Raw genomic sequence first — 19,740 nt, forward strand, 5'->3', positions numbered from 1 at the left:
TGGTATCACACACAGTGGAGAACAGAAATAGTGCAATAATGTTCAGTGACTGCAGAGCTGCTGTTCAGCGCTGCTGAGTGCTCTGACTACATTAGGAGAGGTGCTGTAGGTGATTCAGGACTCAGGAGCAGTTAGGAGAGTCAAATCTGCAAACAGGTCCAGGCTTCAGGCACAAAAGCTGTAGTTAAGGGTCATATCTGCAACTGGAGTAGCAATTATGGGTATTTAAGCACCTAATTCCATAGGGAATGGAGTTTTACCTGAAGCACATACAGGGAAACATGCTGTCTCCACAAGTGGCAGAGGCTTCTATCAGGGTAGGTAAAAAACCCATCAAAACCAGCTCAAACCCCCCCCCAAAGACATCCTTATACCGTGTGCTTTCCATCCCCTGCTGCATGGAACTGTATGGATTTATGCTCTGGGAATACGTGCAGGACCTTTCAGAGTCCAACAACAGGAGAGCCAGAAATTCTGAAACTGCGGGGTCCAGTGCTGTGTCCCCCCAGGAGCCCTCGGCCTGCGAGGTTTGTGTGGCATCAGCCCAGCCCGAGGGCTTCAGCTGTGGAGATCCTGGGCTTCTCATTCCTCTGCCTGTGCTGTCAGGTGCCTCCTCCAGCTGCTCCGTGTCTGGGCTTTCACTGATTTCCCTCCCCAGCTCATGGCCAGGGAAGCACCACTGCTGCTGCTGCCTCACTCTTCCTAAGATAGGGAACTTTTATCTCAGCTGCGGCATCTCCCAGTCCCTGGATGTGAAATATGGTGACACAGAATTACTCAAGCACTCGAAAAAATCCCCTGCCAGGCAGCAGTGTTTGCTACCCTCCCATTCCTCGGGGGCTTATAAATGCAATGACTCAATCCCCCAAAGCTGGCCAGTGCTTCACACTTGTTGTCAGAGGTTTAGAATTCCAAAAAACACTTCTGGTGCTTTCTTAAGTCTTAATTCTGTATAAAGTGTAACATAGCTTCAGGCTTTAGGAAAGGATCTGGGTTTCTTATGTGAAATATATTGATTCTTAGTTTTAAAATATTGATTCTTAGCTTAAAAACTTTAATCATTTGGGCAGATGAGCACCTATCAAAAAGAGCTATATTTCAGAGTGTGCCATAATCATGATAAACACATCTTTGAGTTCTACTTTTCAATTTAGTTTGTTGAACCTTAATCTTTTTCTTATCAAAAGCCTGAACAGTGTTCAGGTGCTTTTATGTTCCCATGAACATTTTAACAAAAATATTTAGTGTTTCCAAAAAACATTTTTTTTAAAAAATTTGTGCTTTCTAAGAATGTTAATTTTCACTTACAGATACTTTATTCTGAATTTGTTTTCTCAGGAAAGATGATTAATTCATTTTTACAGGTTAACAGCTTTTGTCCTCAAGTCCTTTGCTCAGTCTCGTGGGTTTATTTTCATTGACCCCAAAGAACTCACAGCTGCCAAAGACTGGATAATCCAGCACCAGAAAGAGGACGGCTCTTTCCCTGCTATGGGCAGGATACTAAACAAGGACATTCAGGTAAAAACCACACAGGATCAATGTGCAGCAAGAGCATTTTTGAAGTTATTATCAAAGCACGAAGCGATGCAGTTTGAATATGAATTTTGCACTTGAAAGGCTGGAATGCTGTAGGGGGAACCTGGGACTTCAGTTCAAAAAGGTCTATCAGAAAGTGTCTGTGGGGTGTCCCCAGAGGATGGAAAGCAAGATGTGAAGTCTTACAAAGACTGCATTAAATGTGTCCTCAGGTCACTGCCAGGGACAGCCGAGTCCTGGGTCCAACCGGTGTGGGCTTGGGTTCCTAAATCTTGTACTCCTTGTGTGCAAAGCAAAAGAAATTTGGTGATGCTTCAGCTTCTCCTCTAGCTCTAACACATCCTTTGTACTGCCTCAAAGTCTTTTTTTTCCTCCAGTGTCCTTTTCTCTAGTTTGCATCCAGTGGTTTGTGTTGTTTGCCCTTCCAGGGTGGGATCCATGGGAAGATCTCCCTGACAGCTTATGTGGTTGCATCTCTTCTGGAAACAGGTGTCACTTCTGAGGTAACAAAAGCTCAGCTAAACAGCTCTAAAAATTCTCTCTCCTCTATTTTTTAAACTTCATTCTGCTGCTGTTTGCCTTCAGAGGTTCTGCGCTCTCTAGAATGACTGACAGCATCCAGGGAAGAGAGGCTGCTGGGAAAGCCTTGGGATTATTCTAAAATTAAGGGGATCTGTTCTGAAATTGTTCAAGGTGGTCTCCCACCCTTCGACCATCAGTTCATGATTATTCCACCAAGCAAAACACCTCCCTGCAGCCCCATCCCTCAACCTCTCCCAGAAATTACCACAAAAAGTGTTTTCTGCCTTGTAGCTTCAAGCTGTGAGTGCTGCCTGTGCAGATCCTGGGCTCTTGCCTGTAGAGACTCAGAAATCCTGGCTTGGTGCTAAAAGCAGTTTAACTTGGGGATCCAGAGAACTCTTGTGGTCTGGCTTGGCTGCAGTGGCCAAAATGCTACTGCTGTTAGATTACAGTGCCTTTGGAGAGCTGAGCTCCTGCAATGCGCTGGATCGAGGGCTCTGCAGAAAAATGTTTCTGTTCTTTGCAATGAGACAGAGCAGGAACACTGCAAAAAAGAGAAACAGCTCTGTGGGAATGGCCAATTCTGCTGAGAAGAAACCCCCAAACTTCCAGTACAGCTGGAAGTTTTAGGGATTCCTCCTTAAAACTCATGGTAAAACAGTGCTCCTGCCCTCTGATGGGTTTCTGCCAGCATGCAGTTTCGTTAGAATGGAGATGTTTAGATAAGATTATAGTTGCACATTCCCAATAACTAGGACTGGGAAGATGTTCCCTTGCAGATGTTCCCTTGTCCTTCAGCCAAGGGAGAGGGCAGTGGTGGCTGTGCACAGGTAGAACTGCCTGGAAAATGGGAAGAGGAGGGGTAGTGGGTGTTGCAGCATCTCTTGGTGACCTGCTCTCAGACAAAAGGGCCCGTTCAGGCACAACACTGCCATGAGTTTGTGGAGGTGTCAGAACAGCCTGTGCCCATTCAGGAGCTCTGATAACTTCAGCACTCCTCATCCATCCCTGTGGAGCCTGAAGAGTGAGACCAGGCTGCTGTTGCAAGCAGAGCTCACAGAGTAACTTCCTGCCTCCCTGCCAGCAGTGTCCCCCTCTGAGCAGTGATGTGATGCTCTCTCTGGGCTGCTGTGTGTCAAGGCAGCCCCAGAAGTGCAGTTTCTGTGGATCCTAATGGTTTTCCTAGAGGAGATTTGTGAGTGTTCCTAATGATCTTAGCTAGGAAATGAGGAAGGAGAAGGTTAGTGCCACAGGGAAATCAAAGGAAAACCAAATTACATCAAGTCCAATTAAAATTGTTTCTATAAATTATCATAGCCACGTTCCTGCATGGTGAGGTCATTGGGGGAGTTAATAAAACATGTTTGTTGGCTGCAGGGACCCCTGGGAACCTTGGCCTTTATTATCCTCTGGCGTCTGCCAGACTCTCCGGAGTGTCAGGAACACAATCAAACCTACAGTACCGAACTCGCCTCTGCCCTGTTCATCTGCTGCCTTGCAGGGACATGGAATTTCTTCAGCTTTAGGGGGCAGAAAAGTGTGGTCTCAGTGTTAGCATAAATCATTCTTGCTCTGCTGTTTGCTCCTTTTTTTTTTTTTAATTTTTGATCCATGGCTTTTCTTAGGGTAAGTATCAGTGCCATTCTGCAGAGAGCAAATGTATCTTTCCTAATTTATTAGGTTTTGCTGTTGTTTTTTTTGTTGGCCTTTTTGGTTGTTGTTTGTTTGTTTTTATGGGAATGATGTAACGAGTAATAAAGCAATTCTATCTTCTGAGACTGGTAAATATGTCTGGGGTCTTTCCCCTGAATGTAGGAAGAAAGAACAGCTGTTGACAAAGCAAAACTCTTCCTGGAGTCCAACCTGTACTCAGCAGAAGACCCCTACACGACTGCACTGACTGCCTACGCCCTGACCCTGCTGCACAGCCCCTCTGCGGCCACGACGCTGCGCAGGATGAACAGCATGGCCATCACCCAAGGTACTGAGCTCCAGCCCCGAGCCTGTCCCCCTGTAGGAACAAGCAAACACAGCCTGAATGCTGGATTTGAGCTCCTGGAGAGGATGGGGCCTGGGGCATGAGGGATTCCTCACGGCACAGTTTGGCTTTGTAAGGCAACAGCACTCCTGGTTCTCTCTGGAGAGGGCTGAGAGCTCAGCTCCACACGTGCAGCTGATGCTGAGGGAAGGCAAGTGCAGCAGAATCACAGAATATCCTGAACTGGGAGGGATCAACTCATAAATGAATGGCCCACACAGAGATCAGCACCACTGCTGCTGGTGTTCAGCAGCACCATTCTTTAACCAGCAGAGTGATCTCAGGTTGTTCAGAGGCTCTGCAGTGCTCTCCTCGCAGTGACAAGAGTTTGCCCTGTAACACCTCACGTTCCCTGACAGTGTATTTTAACCCAAAACGCAAGAATTACTTGATTTGTCACATTGAATCATCTTTGTCATTCCAAAGGGAGCCCCTTGCCCAGGGACTGGTTGCCCGAAAGGAGGGACAGCGCAGCTCAGGGCACGGAGCTCCTCTGAGCCGAGGCAAAAGTGGAACCTGACCCTTCCTGTGCACAGAGGCTCAGCTGCACTCCTGCTCTGATAACACACGTATTTCACTGCCCTCTTCTCCTAGATGGCTTTACACACTGGAGCCTCACAGGAACCCTTGTCACTGATGAAGACACCTTCATGGGCTTTAATGATGGAACTCTCTCAATCAGGTAATCAGGCAGGAAACCTGGTGGTGCAAAGGCAGGGAAAAGGGAAGGAGGCTGCCACACCAGCCTGCATGTATTGCAGTGAATTGTTTATACAATACAAGGAATTCTGGAACTGTCCTGAGGAAAAGAGAGCTCAGAAAAGGCAGGTAATGTTATGCTGAAGGAATAAATGAGGAGCAGGTGCAGAGAGGATGGGCTTTTCAGGCCCAGCTGTCTCGTCAACTTTCACTCCCATTATAAAGACAGAAGAGTGAGAGCCACGTGGGATTCTATCAGGGAGTAATAATTTGAAAGGGAAAACTGAGGGAATGCAAATATATTTCATTTCAGAGCTATTTATCTCTGTTTTTAAATGGACCTAAGGATTGTCACTGACACTTCAGCTGATTTTTCTAGACTTTAATTGTCAAAGCCACAGCAATGATGCTGTAATTTTCAAGCCACTTAAAGCCACGAACTCTTTGGATATGATGCAGGTGCAGCAATGTTCAAAGAGGGATCTGACTGGATATTGTATGAAAACCTCAGGACAGGGCAACAGTGGTGGGCAGCAGCAGAGTAGAACTGGAGTGGGAGAGGAATTACTTGTGGGACACAGTCAAATAGAAGGGGTTTATCTATTGTGTGAATATCTTTATTATTGGTTACCTATTGTGTGAAGGGAAGCTTATGTTGAAAGCAGAGGTATCTTAGGGAGGTGAAGCATTTTGGGTGCAGACATTTTAACTTCCCTTTTCCTGTGTTATTTATACAGACTCTTGACTTTTTACAATTAATTTTTCAGTTAATAAATATTCATTAGAGCTATCTCTAGGCCCCTCTGGATTCTCACTTCTAGGTGTATTTAGATGATTTATTTAATTCCCCCCTTCTTTCAGTTGTTTCTGCAGAAGTGGAAATGACATCTTATGACCCTTCTGACCTACACACTCCTGGGAGACGGGCCTCTGCACTCCCTGTAGTCAAATGGCTCCTCACAGCAAAGGAATGGCACTGGGAGGATTCTCATCTACTCAGGTGGGCTGCCTCTGGAAAAGGTAGCTGGGATGCCTGCATTGTCAATTGATTCAGGAATGCAGTGTAGGAACCCAGAGTGCCCAGAGGATTTCTCTGCCTGTTTTTTAAGTGGTTCTTACCCCCCTGAACAACACTGTTTTAAACCTCCAGCCTAGGAAAAAATTACCAACGAACAGACAACAACTAGAAAAAAACAGTGGTGTGAATTAGGTGATAGACTACTATGTAAGATTGTCACAGGGTGAAAAAATTTAGAGGTTTGGGCTTCTCTTTGTAGTAAATAGATAAGAGTAAAAAATATCAAAATGGAGGATTGTTGTTGTTCTCTAAACCTTCTTCTCCTCCTTCTACTACTCCATGTTCTGCAGTAAAAGTAGTTTGGAATGATTGGATAGAGAATTCCGCAGTTCCTGTCCGTGTTACTGAATAATTAGTAGGAAAGTGAAAACAATGGACATTTTTAGTAACTATTGGTTAAAATATCTTTAAAAGGCTGTGTAAATCTTGATAGAGAGCCCTCACTCCTGCTTTCTGTGCTCTATGCTGTACCTGGGTCACACTAGTGGCTCTGTTCCTCTGATAAGACTTAATAAACAACTGTTTGGAAGCATTGAAACCCAAGGAAAAGTCTTGGTTTATCTTTGAAACTCCTTGCAAGGACTTTTAGAAAATTCTCTCCCATCAGGAGGGATTTGATTTATGGCACAGTTCTGTGTCAATGCAGAGTTTCCATCTTCCTGACAGAAATTGTTTGTGTTCTGCTAAGAAAGAAAAACTTTCCAGCACTCTTTACTGCTTCCCTTCCTGGACTGATAATTTGAAAAGGAGCCCAGACTTTGTCCTCACAGGTGCTTTGATAGGAAAAGTGAGCAAAAACCTGATGTTTTCTTTTGCCATGTGAATTATCAAGGAATATTCTGCGTCCTGGAGCCAAGCACAGTTGTTTGGAAGTTTACTGTGCTCCTGCTTTCTTCACTGTTCTGATTTCTCCTTCTTCTGACCTCCCAGGACACCTGTGTGGCCCTGCAGGCTCTGGCTGAATATGCCATCCTTTCTTATGTTGGAGGAGTCAACCTGACCATTTCCTTGGCTTCTACTAACCTGGACTACCAGGAGACATTTGAGCTCAACAAGATGAACAAAAAAGTCCTTCAGACTGCAGTGGTAGGTGGATTTGTGCAGGCAGATTTTCAAAGCACGTGAGCTAGGTTCTGAATGAGAGCTTGGATCAGTGATGGTAAAAGCAAAAGTTAAACACTGAGACCTGTGGGGCTCTCTGGGTTTGTGGCTGGGTTCTGCTGTGAAGGAGACAGCACTCCAAATTAAAGGCATTTTTCACCATAACCAATGCCTGATGTTTATTTTGGGCTGCTGTTTGTCTCTGCCATTGTAAGTGCAGGTGGTGAAGAGACCAATTCATGTTCATTTCATTTCTGTAGTGTCCTTTGTAAAGATATTTTGTACAGAACAGAGCTAAATCTTATATTAATTTCCATTCTGAGTGCCATGTCTTGTGTGTGTCTCACCTGTGGATTCTCCCCAGATCCCCAGTATTCCAACAGGGCTGTTTGTGAGTGCCAAAGGTGAAGGCTGCTGTCTGATGCAGGTAAGGTTGCCGTGGGGCTGGAGAAAGCATGGGAGCAGATGATCTCTGTACTCACAGCCTGTGTGCTGCTTTTGTAATCCCAGTTTGCAGTGAGGAAGGACTTACACTTGGAATTTCTCCCAAAACAGTTCTATGACGTGGTGTTGCTTTAATTTATGGAAGAGAATGCAATACTACCAGCTCTGGTACAGCTTATATAGAGATAAAACTGTGGTAAAGCCTCTGTTGCCTCTGTGCCTGCCATTCCCTCTCTCTGAACAGATCTTGTGTCTGTGCTGGTCTTTATGGGACATTTGCAGGTGCTTTGAAATGCTGGAGTTCTAATAAACCTCCCTCATTTGTTTTGCTTTTTCCTCTTCCTGCTGCAGATTGATGTCACTTACAATGTGCCTGATCCTATCGCCAAACCAGCTTTCCAGCTCCTGGTGAACCTGAAGGAGCCCAAGTCAGAGCAGCACCTCCAAGCCCCAAACCCGCTGCGCTCGGGCTCTGTGGACGAGAACCGCTCCGAAGCCCTGCACAGGGACAGGGCTCTGGGGGACGACGAGGACCCAGCCTCAGACCAGGACCACCGCGAGTACAAAGTCATCCTGGAGACCTGCACGAGGTAGGAAATGCCAGTCCTGCTCCCCACAGAACGTTTGGTTTGCTGATCAGCCCCTCTGTGCCAGGAAAAGCACCGAGTTCTGTCTTGCTGCACTGTCTGGATCTGACGTAGGGTGAGGCAGAACTTTCAGTCACCCCTGTGGGTTGTGGGACAGAGTCATTCCATGATCATTCTCGATCATTTCAGTGCTAAGTGTGTATCAAAGGTAGAGAAATAAGAACAACACCTTGAGGTTTTGTCACTGAGTCTCATTATTGCCTCTCCAAACCCTGAAGGTGACAAATGGGATGTCATTTGCTTGTACAAGGATGAAAAGAAAAAGTTCTGGATTATTTTCTTAAAAGTCTCAAAGAGCAAGGTAAATTCAGCTGGTTAACTAATACCTTAATTGTGTCGATAGTTTTATAAATCTTACTGACTTGAGTTTATTATTTGAGCTCCTTAGTGTCCAGTTTTGAACACCAAAAACCTAACAGAAGATGTTTGTTGCCATGGTACGAGTTTGGAATCTATGGTAAAGGCACAATACATGCAGATATTTGTTAATAAGCTCTCAAAGGCTCATTCCTTATCTCCTTTTTCTATATAAAGAAATGTAAAATAATTTCTAAAGATGCCATAATCCAGAAGTTTCATTTCTAGCTCTCAAAGCACTTTACAGAGACATGAGCAGTTCTGTCACATTTTGTAGATTATGAAACTCAAGTCATTGAGAGAAAACAGCTTGGCTATAGACAAACAGCAGCAAGAATGGTTTCTGACCTGTATTAAATGCTCTTAGATGTTTCTCTTAAACACCCTGGTAGTGCTGCAATCACCAGGGGTTGCTGATCTTTTCACAAAATGTTTGGGTTTTTAGGGAGTTTGTTGGGAATTTGACCCGAGAGAGAGAGAGCCACAAGCAGAGTAAATAAAGAGGGCTCACAGCATCCTGCTGTGCAACAGGAGAAACCATTCCCAAGAAATCAATAACTGATCTGTATGTTTGTGATTGGAGCACGGCACGGTGGGGGGGGGCTGGCTTCACTGACCTCCAACAGGAGAAGTCCAGTGAACGGCCAGGTGTGATTTAGGAAAATGGAAAATTCTGGCTCCTCTCTCGTTTAGTGGGAAACTCCGGCCCCCTTATCAGTTTACTGGATAAATTCTGGCCTCCCCTATCAGTTTCTGGCCCCTTCCCATCCTGCAGAGGCAAGGCCACAAGACTGCAGACCTGAGCAGAGCGGCAGTGCCCCCGGGGAAGATGAGGGACCTTTTCCCTGGCCCAGCTTGCCCCCTGGCCCACGAGGCCGTGTTGTGGCAGAGGCACTGCCCCCACGTGCCACCATGTCACTGTGCCAACCTCTTCTCACCCTGCCAGGCTCTCAGCCTGTTTTGGGGAGAGCGGGTTAAACTTCTTTCTACAGCCTTGTCAGTGCCTGTAACCGAGGAGGCTGCCCTGCATCAGCACAACCTCTCTGCTGATAGTTCTGAAACTTCTGCCCTGGGAATTGCTGGAGCTAAGGCAGAAATTTGAGAGGAAGCCCAGTGCAAGGAGATGGATTGCTTGGAAAGGAAACAAAAGCAAATGAAATCTTCCTTTCCTCCCCTCCTTCCTGTAATGATGCTCTCAGCTCCATCATCATCTTGCTCAGGCAATGTGAAGAGAGGAGTGCAGCTAAGGATGACAACTGAGGTATTTTGAGCTGAGGGTGTTCTCAGAATGTAATGAAGTGTTGTCATGCTCAGTGACGTCCCTGGGGCACTTTTGAAGGGTTAGGGAGAACACAGGGTGGAAAATAGAAAGCTGTGATATATTACAGAGACTGGGGAAACGCAGGCAAAGGGATCCCGTATGATTTATTAGGGAGTGTGGAGCATGGAGTTAGGTGGGAATTAACAAGGCTTAATGTCTCTGGGAGCCTGGGAGCCCTGAAGAGCCTCACCCAGAGCCAGCTGGCTCTGTCCCCAGGCCACCTCATGCTACTGTGGGCGTTGGGCTGGGGTGTGGCATCCCAGCCTCAGCCAGTTCACCACCCCCTGAGCTGAGGGGGCTCCAGAGAGAGGGGCCCTGCTGGAGCCAGCTCAGAGCTGGCAAATTTGGTCCTGGAAGCTGTGGAACTGTGTTTTTTCAGTGCTGGGCATGAGCTAATGAGCCCTGCTGGGCCCACGCTCAGGTGGTGCACAGCAAACAGGTGAGCTGCCAAGGAGGGAGGGCTGGGAGGGCAGAGAAAAGGAGCCTTGTTCTGGGATTGCAGGAGCTGCATCAAGATGGAGATTCCTCTGCCGTGCTGCAAAAAACGAGACCTTTGCAATGGCCCCAGCAGAGTTTCTCCCCTTCCTGTGTGGGGTTTTATCTGTGCACACTTACAACAGCTCAGTTCCAGTGGGTTTTCTGAGTTTTCAGTTATACTCTGGAGGATGACGTAGGCAGTGAACTCTTTAACACCAGTAAAGAGGCAGTGACTTTGCTGACTCGTTAGCAAAAGCCCTTTTCTCAGAGTCAATTAGGGGTGAAACAACAGTTTATGAAACCCCAGGACTGAATGACCTTGCCTGGTGTTGGGAATTAACATCCCTCTCCCACCACAGTCCATCTACAGCCCTCCTCTTGGGGTGGAACAGAAGTTTCCTCTACTCCAAGGGTTTTTTTCCTCTTGCCAAGCGCATTTTCTCAGTGATGAATTGAAAAAGAAAGCAAGGAGCCCCAGAGGAGCTGCATCCCTCTGCTTTTCTGCCTCTGTGTGCCAGGACACCTCCTACACCTCTATCCTCTGTGAGCTGGGCATAATTTTGTTAAATAAAAGCAGAAAAGGGGATTTTTAAAAGCCAAATAATCTGGCTTTCCACAAGCCCTTCAACGAAGAGAGTCTTTTAATGTTTTTTTTTTTCTTCTGAAGCTGGTTTCTCCATTCTAAGTCGTCCATTCGTTGAGCTGGATCTTGAGCTTGTTCCCACTTTCTCTCTTTTTGTTCCCATTTTCTCTCTTTTTGTTCCCATGGGAAGATGGCTGCACTCTGGATCCTCGAACATGGCTGTGCTGGAAGTGCCTTTGTTCTCGGGGTTTCGGGCAGATATTGAGAGCCTGGAGCAGGTAAGGGGATGCAATGGGAGTGCAGGGCTGGGATGTGGATCTTAACTGGGAGGGGTTCCCTTCAAGGGACAGGAGGAGGCCACTGAACGTCAGAGCACTGCTGAAAAGATGCAATTAAAATTGGGAAGGGGGAGGAAGAGATTTCACATGTCAAAAAGTCTCTGAAATGAGGTGAAGCAGACGTCCTGAGCAGGCTGAGCAAACCCAGCCTGGCCAAGCCAAGGTTTTCCTGAGCCAGTGCACAGTAATTAACTGAGACCCTTCGGAAAAGCTGAAGTGCAAATGTGCTCTAACAGGAGCTGTTTATGGCTGCTTAGTGGGCTGTGTTATCTCCAACATCTGGATCCCATTTCTTTGGAGGCTCTGTGTCTTGGAATTTTTTGCCCTTTTTTTTCCCCCCCTTCTCTCTGGGAGAACATCGTGTTTCCTGCAGCCAAGCTGAGGTGGACAGAATGTGCCTCGTGCCCAGCCAGCCCTTTAGGGCAGATGAACTGTAATCTTGAGCTTTGCTTTATGTTTGTGGAAGCATTGCATTCATTACAACCCATAACATTTCGTGGAACATTGCAGTTGCTGGTGGGGTGAGTGTGGCAAAGATTTAATTTTTTTTAAAGGCTGTTTAACTAAAGAGGTGTAAAATCTTTGCATCCTTGAGAGCTGGTGAAGAGCTAAAAAATATTTTGCTTCTAAAAGATCTCTTCTGTTAATAACTTCATCTCATTATATTGGGAAGGGGAAAGAATTTTTAAGTAGAATGATTGTGAAGTTTAATTTGATATCCTAATTCAAGGAGGAGTGTACATTGCTTTATCTTCTCTAGGATTTCACTTGATTTGGCTATTTTATAATTGAAACACCATTGCATTTTCTTGGAGGAAAAAGCCCTCTGGAGGGGTTTACAGTCCATGTCAGAAGCTGCTGTCAAGATGTCTCCTGGGGTGTCCCTGAAGCCACAGAAATTTCTGTATCAGTCCCTGAGAAGGAGTTGCATCCTTTCAGAACTGGGGATCAGATATGAAATTATTCCTACAAAGAGAAAAACTGAAGTTATTTGTATCAGTTCACAAGCTGCACGTGGAGAAATCTGTTTTCAAATCCAAGCATGTAAAACAGATCAGTTTTTATTTGCCTTTGAGTCTGATATTTTCTCTCATGCAACAAACTGAATATGGCTGTTCAGGTGGGGCAAGGCCAGGAGTAGGAGCTCCCCAGTATCCCCATGGGAAGAGAAAGGGAGAAAATTAGGTGAGGGGGCCTGCAGTGGGCTTGGTTCCTGTTTTCTCTCCTCTGCTGAAGGTGCTGGGGTGGCAGTTGTGTGTAGTGCTGTCAAAGAAGTTCTTTCATAGTCATTCATGTAAAAAATAGCAGAAAAAATATGGATGAAAACCTGGCTTAGAACCAGAGAGAGCTCAAAGCGGGCCAGGAGAAGAACAACAGGATATCTTTATGGTGTTAAACGTATGGAATGTTCTACAAGCAGAGGGAAAGGGTCGAAAGAGAGAGCATGAAGGGGTTTTCATTGCAGAAGAACAGGAAAGTTGTTAAGGAACATATCCCTGTACACCTTGTCTTTTTTTTTCTCTGCAGTGGGCTAGGAAGAAATGACAAATTTGGGTGAATGTCTCCATTCCTGGTGTCAGCAGGGAACAGAGTTGAGGGTTTCTGGGCTGAGGAAGCAGAGAAGGTCCCACATGCCCTTGTGTTACTGTCCCTGAACACTTTCCCCTTTGCCAGGGCAGCTCTGCTCTGGGGCTGGTGACACGGCTGGGCCAGACACAGGAGTCCCAGGGAAGGGCTTGGGATCCAAACAGGCTCAGTTTGTGTTGAGTTGCTGCTCAGAGGCTGCTGTGTGCAGCCCCTCCTGTGCTGTGTGCGATGGTTTGTGTGTTCTGAGCAGAGAAACACTGAGAATAATTGGGAATAAATGATCAGTGTGAGGATATGCTGTCTTCAAGGGACACTGATTCTGGTACCCCACTGAACTGGCTGTGTGATGTCTCAAAACACTTCTGTTTGCAGTAGATCCCAGAATGGTTCGGGTTGGAAGGGACCTTAAAGCCCATCCAGTACCACTCCCTGCCATGGGCAGGGACACCTTCCACTGTCCCAGGCTGCTCCAACCTGGCCTTGGACACTTCCAGGGATGGGGCAGCCACAGCTGCTCTGGGCACCCTGTGCCAGGATCTCACAGCCAAGAATTTCTGTCGTATGTGTGTGAGCCCAGAGGGCTCTGCTGTTCCCATAACCAGATCAGAATCACCTCCTTTGGAAAGAGGGAGATTTTCCTAAATTGGGAATGATTTTGCATCTTCAAGAGGGAATGTTCCCCTTGAAGAGCTGAATTCCGTGGGGTTTTTATTGCAGAAATCCTTTTGCGTCTCTAAAAATGAAATGTGGTGACAAAGCTCAAGCACATCTATAGACAGGCAGTGAAGGTGCAGATACAACCCCACCTGCACATTCACCTCTGCTGTGGGACTGGGGAGAAGAGAAAGGGCTGGGGGGACCTCAGAGCCCCTTCCAGACCCTAGAAGGGCTCCAGGAGAGCTGGAGAGGGTCTTGGGATAAGGGCTGGAGGGCCAGGACCCAGGGAATGGCTTCCCAGTGCCAGAGGGCAGGGCTGGATGGGATATTGGGAAGGAATTGTTCCCTGGGAGGGTGGGCAGGCCCTGGCACAGGGTGCCCAGAGCAGCTGGGGCTGCCCCTGGATCCCTGGCAGTGCCCAAGGCCAGGCTGGACATTGGGGCTTGGAGCAGCCTGGGACAGTGGGAGGTGTCCCTGCCCATGGCAGGGGGTGGAACAAGAAGATCTTTAAGATCCTTTCTAACCCAAACCATTGTGCTTTCTTCACGGCTGCCAACCATGGACCCAACATGAAACTCACCCACTGAAGCCCCAGGATAGTTCCACCATATATTTTGGACACCACCTTGAGCAGAGGCAAGTCCCATCCTTGCCCCTGCTGCCTTTTCCCTGCCACCCCAGCCGTTCCCTGCCCTGCTGTGGAGGGGCTGGGCTGTAAATCAGGATTTTCCCTGCCAGGTGAGCAGGGTGGGAGCAGCCCCACGTGCAGCCCCGGGGCAGCGCTGCTTAATGAGCGCTCTGTGCACACCCCGGGCAGCCCGGCCACAAATCCTCCTAATAATGCTGGGTGTCGACAGGGTCGGGAGGTCACCCCGGGCTGGGATATATCAAACCTCACCAGAAAAAACGCAGCTTTAGCTGAGCTGAGCAGTTCCCGGTGGCGCCGGCGTCTCCGAGCCCTCATAAAAGGACTGTCTGCAGCCATCGACTGCTGAGTAATAACAGCCACCATCAGGCCCCTAAAATTATAAGGACAAATTAAATTGGCCCTTTCCATATTGTGTGGGACTTAAACACATGTTCCTTGGTTTGTTACAGGAATAGCAGGAAGCTGGGGAGCAGGGTTTTACAAGTAGGAGCACTCTGCCGAGGGGAGTCACAGCTAAAGCTGCTGGTGGCAGGTTTGGGCAAACGTCAGTGGGAATGCTTCTTGTTTCATGTCATTCTAAATAATAATAATAGTAATAATTATTATTATAATGATGATGATAATAATAATGATTTGTTCCCCTTTCCGCAGAGATTTTAGCCTGAGATCTCAAAATAACTTAAGAATGTTAAAAAACAAATAAAAACCCCAGAAGAATATCCCTACATTGCAAATGGGATTGTCTGACAGAGGTTGAAGTAATGGGACAGTTTGGAGAATAGAATTATAGAATAGAGTGCTCTGGCCCTTTCTTGGCTCCCCAAACTTTGATTAAAACACAGAAGTCCTTTTCCACAGACCCTCATCCTCCCCAGCTTTAGGATTAGATGTTTTCCACGTGACAGATGCATTCTAAATACAAATTATCAAAATAGTAATGCTTGATCAAGCAGGACAGTCATGGTATTGAGATGTTCCAAATGCAGAAATCATAGGAGGAACTTCTGGAGAATTGAAAATAAAGGTTTGGAGACGTGGGAAGTGCCCTTAGATCGTGTCCAGATGTTCCTTAGGTGTGCAGATAAAAAGCAGAAGAGGTGAGTCTGCAGGCCTGCCTGGTACAATGCAAATCCCAAATCCCTGGGCCTTGAAGGGAGAGAAGATGAGGAGCAGAGGCCTGGCCTGACCCCATTTGTCAAAAGGGAGGGTGCCTGGGGCTCTTTCAAATGGCTGCTCTTTTCAAATGTGAGGATTAATTTTCTTGGCAGAAGAATGTTTTGGATTTTTCAGCTGGTGGGAGGAGGGGACCTTCAATACCCGGTGCGATCCAGCAGCGAGGTTCCCTGGTGGTCTGAGGGGGTGTAACTGAGAGACTTTATTGAGTGGTTTGGGGTCTCTGAGGTCTTGCCTTGGTACTGAAAACAGTCTGGGGAGCTGCTCGATGAGATTATGGATGAGGTGTCAGCAGAGCCCCAGGGGGATAAATGCCCTGGGGACAAGGAAGAGCCCTCCAGCTGATGCTCCTTGCAAGAATTCCTCAGCAGGACACAGGGAAGGACACAGGTGGCTTTTCCCCCTGACAGTAACTTCAATCTCTTTGCATCCTTTTCCAGCAGAAGAAATCGCTGGAGTTCAGTTTCTAATCAGTTTTCTAAGCAGTCTGAAATCTTTCTTATTCTCTCATGTCTACCTGTTTTCTATAAAATGAGATTAAACATGTTGGCTTATTTTCTTTTACCCCCAGTTATTGATGAACAAGCAGATTGGGTTAAAAAGATATGAAGTGGATGGAAGAAAAGTCCTATTTTATTTTGATGAGGTAATGACTATTTTTCTTGTAATTATATTGGATTTTACTGAAAGGCAAATGATAGGGGATGAGGCACAGGCAGAGTGTTGGGGTCCCTCTGCAGCTTTAACTGGCCGGTGCCTGAGCCTCTTTTGCTGCAGGTGTTGTTGTGGTTTTGGTTGGAAACCAAAGTCTAATAGAAGCAGGGGATTCACTTTCAGCCCATGGAGTGGTTTTGGGTATATATCACTTAGTTTTTTGCCTCAAAATAATGTCACTTGAAGGTACAACTAGCATTGCTAAAAGCAGAATAATTAAGTCTCACAGCACAGGACCTGAGAGTGGAAGGTGAGATCTCTCTTTGGCTTGGTCAGCAGCAGGGAAATTGTCTGGTGGTTGTGGGCAAGCCAGGGAACACAGCTGGAACACCAGGTCTGCCATTGCTCTGTTTTAAAGGTCAGCAAAGCATCCTGGTTTAGTTCATCCAGTTTGGCTTTAATTCATTATCTCTGTCCCTACACTTGGAGTACTGGAGGTGTCTTTGTGCATGGTGTGTTACTTTGGGGCACGTGCTGCATTCATATTGTCTCTCTCTTCACTTCAAGTGTAATTTTTTGAGTCTTTTCACCACTGTTTCACACAGATTCCCAGCCAGTGCATGACCTGTGTGAAGTTCCAAGCTTTCAGAGAGCACATAGTTGGGAAAACAGCCTCCTGTTCCTATCAAAGTGTACGATTACTACGAGCCAGGTTTGTTGCCTGTTTGCCTTTGGTCCCTGCTGACACTGGAGCTCCAGGCAGGAGGTTCAGCTGTGATTTCTCCTCCTTGCTGCAGCTTTTGAAGCAACTCGTTTCTACAACGTGAGCGAGAACAGCCCCTTGGCCCGGGAGCTCTGCGATGGCCCAACCTGCAATGAGGTGGAAAGCTCAGCCAGCCAGTGGGTTGGTGAGTTACCCCAAAGCCACACAGATCTTTCGGAAAAATGGGACCCACAGGTGTTCTGAACCCAAAATTATGTTGACAGGAATGTTCTGTTCCGCTCTCTGTGTTCGTGGAAGCTGCACAGTGGTTTGGGGGGTTGCAGTATTAAAGTGATGATAAAGACCAGTGGTGCTCTGCAGGCACCAAAGTGACTGTGATTTGCCTTGGAGGCAAGGTAAAATGTCTGACTCTGGAAGAACCTGCACAAAGGGAGATGTGTCAGTAAAAAAAGAGGTGAAAACTCTTTACCATGCAATTTGGTTTTCTTTCTCTCCAATATTTTGCAATGGGGTTCCACAATTAACTGTAGGGGGTTTGAACAATTTCATGCATCGGTGAGAGGAATAACTTTCCCCAGAAACTGTGTGTTCCTTTCTGTGCTCTGTGGCCTAAAAATAGGTGCTTTATCCCAAGTCTGGAAGCTGTTGCACCATGGCTCTTTCAGAAAGGCAACTTTGTTCCCAGAGCTTGTAATTCTATCGAGTTTTGTAAATTCATAATAGAAATCACAGGGAATTCAAAACATGAAAACTGACATCAGTGAAAATGTTTCCATTCTGCCTTCCCCGTGCTATGCAAAACTGACTGGTTTTGTTTAATTCCCAGGCTTTGTGCACTCTGGCCCTTGCAACAACATCTTTGGCTGCCTGGAGGACGAGTACTTTGAGCAGTGCCTGTGCTCGCGGGACTGCGGCTACGACGGGGAGCCCGTGTGCGGCTCCGACGGGCACATCTACCCCAACCACTGCCAGATGGAAGTGGCATTGTGCAGGAACAACACCAGGATAGAGCAGATGCCCATGTCTCAGTGTTCTGCCTGTAAGTTTCATTCACTTCCCTTTTCTGTCACGGTCCAGTGGCAGAGGAGTTACAAATCCTCATCCGGGCAAGTTAATATTCCGTGCCTGTGGTAGGGAAAGGAGGAGAATTCCAAACTTCCCCTGTGTTATTTTGCTGTTCGTACTACAGGAGGTTAAGTGGTAAGAGCAGCTGCTTTTCAGCTTGAAATAGCTGGTTTTCTGTTCTTATGAATACAAGTTTTACCAATCAGAATGAATTGAAGAGAAAATTAGTGATACTGTTTGATCTGAAGTGAATACTCCTGGATAAAAATTAAATCCATGAAATGTAGCATTCTTTGGAGATCCTGCATGGGCTTTCAAGGTGTGTAGTATAATAGCTCAGGGAACTGAGTATGCCACTTCTGGAAAGGCAAATGTTTCCTAGAGATGCATTAACAAATTATGTGACCAATGAGTTTCTTTTTCTTTATATTTGCAGCCAAGAATTTGCCAGAAGAAAGGGACACACACTCCCACACAGCTGAGCAGCCCAGTGTTCCCCAGACTCCAGCAGGTAATGCAATATTTCTGTATTTATCCAAAGGCTTTTTCTTTAGCAAGGTTAAAGCTTGTCCTATCCCTGTAAAAGTACAGGTGGCTCTCAAGCACATTTTAAGCAAAGATGCTGAATTTTTCCGTCTAATAGAAAAGACAGAATATTCAGAAATCAGAAAAAAAATGAAGAAGTCAAGGAAACTGCGGATGAGAACTATTCAGTAGCAGACAGCTCTCCTAGCCCTTTTCCTTTCAGGAAATCTTGAAAGAATCCTTCTCAGTTCAGCACCTGCAGGATTTAGATAATTGCTTGTGGGAATGGGTAACCAACCCTCCTATTTTCTCAGCCTTGCTGTGTTTGAAACAACTGATCTTTCTCACTGTTAAGCTGTCCATGTGTGTTCCAACAAACACTGATCTTTTCTTCCACTGTTAAGCTGGGAAGATCCCATTTCAAACCAGGCTGATGTAATGTGTTCCAACAAACAACTGAGCAGGACGTGACAACAGCCCAAACCACTGCAAGGACTCGAATCCAGGTGGATTAACTTTGTCCCTGAAGTTCTGTGCAAAAATGGAGCTGGCAGTCTTGGTTCTCTCAGAGCTGCTGTTTGGAATAAAGGGCCTTAGTGAACAAAAATATTAAGGTCAGTAGATGGAGTAGCTAGGAATTTGGCTGCTCATTTTATTTGGTGCTTATGTTCATGCACTTTTTTCCAAGACTCACGTCGAACTGGCTCATGGCTCACAATGAATCTCACCAAGAAGCAGTGGAGGGTCAATAGAATAGCTTGTTTCATGCTGTTTCTAGTAAATAAACTGGACTAGATTTTTCCTGGCTGCTTTCCACTCATTAATTTTCCCCCAGCCACCAACTCTCCCAACAAATCGGTAAAACCAGTTTAATTCTTCAGGAGAAGCCTCTGTGCCTCCTCATGTCCTCCTTGTGCCCCAGAGTCAGACTAACACATGTCCAGCATGAGACACCATCCTGTTCTTTCCTTTCTGGACAGCAGCTGAGGGACAGTTCTCTTCTCAAGGTGTACAAACACTGTGGATATCCCATTATGACAGTTTCTATAGGTCATTCAGTCTTAGTGTTTAATGTCTCTACTATTTCCCATCCCTTTTTTATTCCTGGACTTATTGTGAATATATCTGTATCTATATCTTGTTGCCTTTTATTCCATGCACACACCATGTGCTCAGCATGGAAACTCTGCAATCTGAACGCTTTCAAGCAGGATTCCCAACCTGTTCAGTTTGGGCACCGCTGGAATGCGAGGCCGTACCGAGGTCGACAAAATGGGGCTGCCATTTATGTTATTTTCAAATAGAAATGTGATAGTGAAAATATGATTACCTGGAGGGAAAAAATTATGGAATTTGATGGCAACTCACAATCCAAAAAATGTTCAGAACAGAATTTCTGAAATTATCTATGTTAAAGTCAAAGGAAAATCCCCCTGGGGTTTCTGTTCTTAATGGACAGAAAAAGCACTGGCTCAGAAGGAGCAAAAGGGGAAAACCTGATCATTTTGTGTGGCATTGTTACGCAGATTTTAGATGGACAAACCCCCAAGTGCCATAAGGGT

General features: G+C 46.2%; 1 protein-coding gene across 1 annotated transcript in view; it reads left to right on the top strand.

Moving 5' to 3' along the window:
* CPAMD8 (C3 and PZP like alpha-2-macroglobulin domain containing 8) overlaps window positions 1-19,740 on the top strand; it is a 54,758-nt gene that overhangs the window by 27,089 nt on the left and 7,929 nt on the right. Inside the window, 17 exon segments of the mRNA XM_032092789.1 lie at window positions 1,365-1,521; window positions 1,968-2,042; window positions 3,877-4,042; window positions 4,694-4,764; window positions 4,766-4,781; window positions 5,660-5,769; window positions 5,772-5,798; window positions 6,807-6,962; window positions 7,342-7,404; window positions 7,773-8,011; window positions 10,997-11,084; window positions 15,782-15,856; window positions 16,470-16,541; window positions 16,543-16,576; window positions 16,662-16,772; window positions 17,415-17,627; window positions 18,090-18,164. Coding sequence (XP_031948680.1) covers window positions 1,365-1,521; window positions 1,968-2,042; window positions 3,877-4,042; window positions 4,694-4,764; window positions 4,766-4,781; window positions 5,660-5,769; window positions 5,772-5,798; window positions 6,807-6,962; window positions 7,342-7,404; window positions 7,773-8,011; window positions 10,997-11,084; window positions 15,782-15,856; window positions 16,470-16,541; window positions 16,543-16,576; window positions 16,662-16,772; window positions 17,415-17,627; window positions 18,090-18,164 — 1,748 coding nt within the window.

This window comes from Corvus moneduloides, chromosome 28, assembly GCF_009650955.1.
Source record: "Corvus moneduloides isolate bCorMon1 chromosome 28, bCorMon1.pri, whole genome shotgun sequence".
Taxonomy (NCBI): domain Eukaryota; kingdom Metazoa; phylum Chordata; class Aves; order Passeriformes; family Corvidae; genus Corvus; species Corvus moneduloides.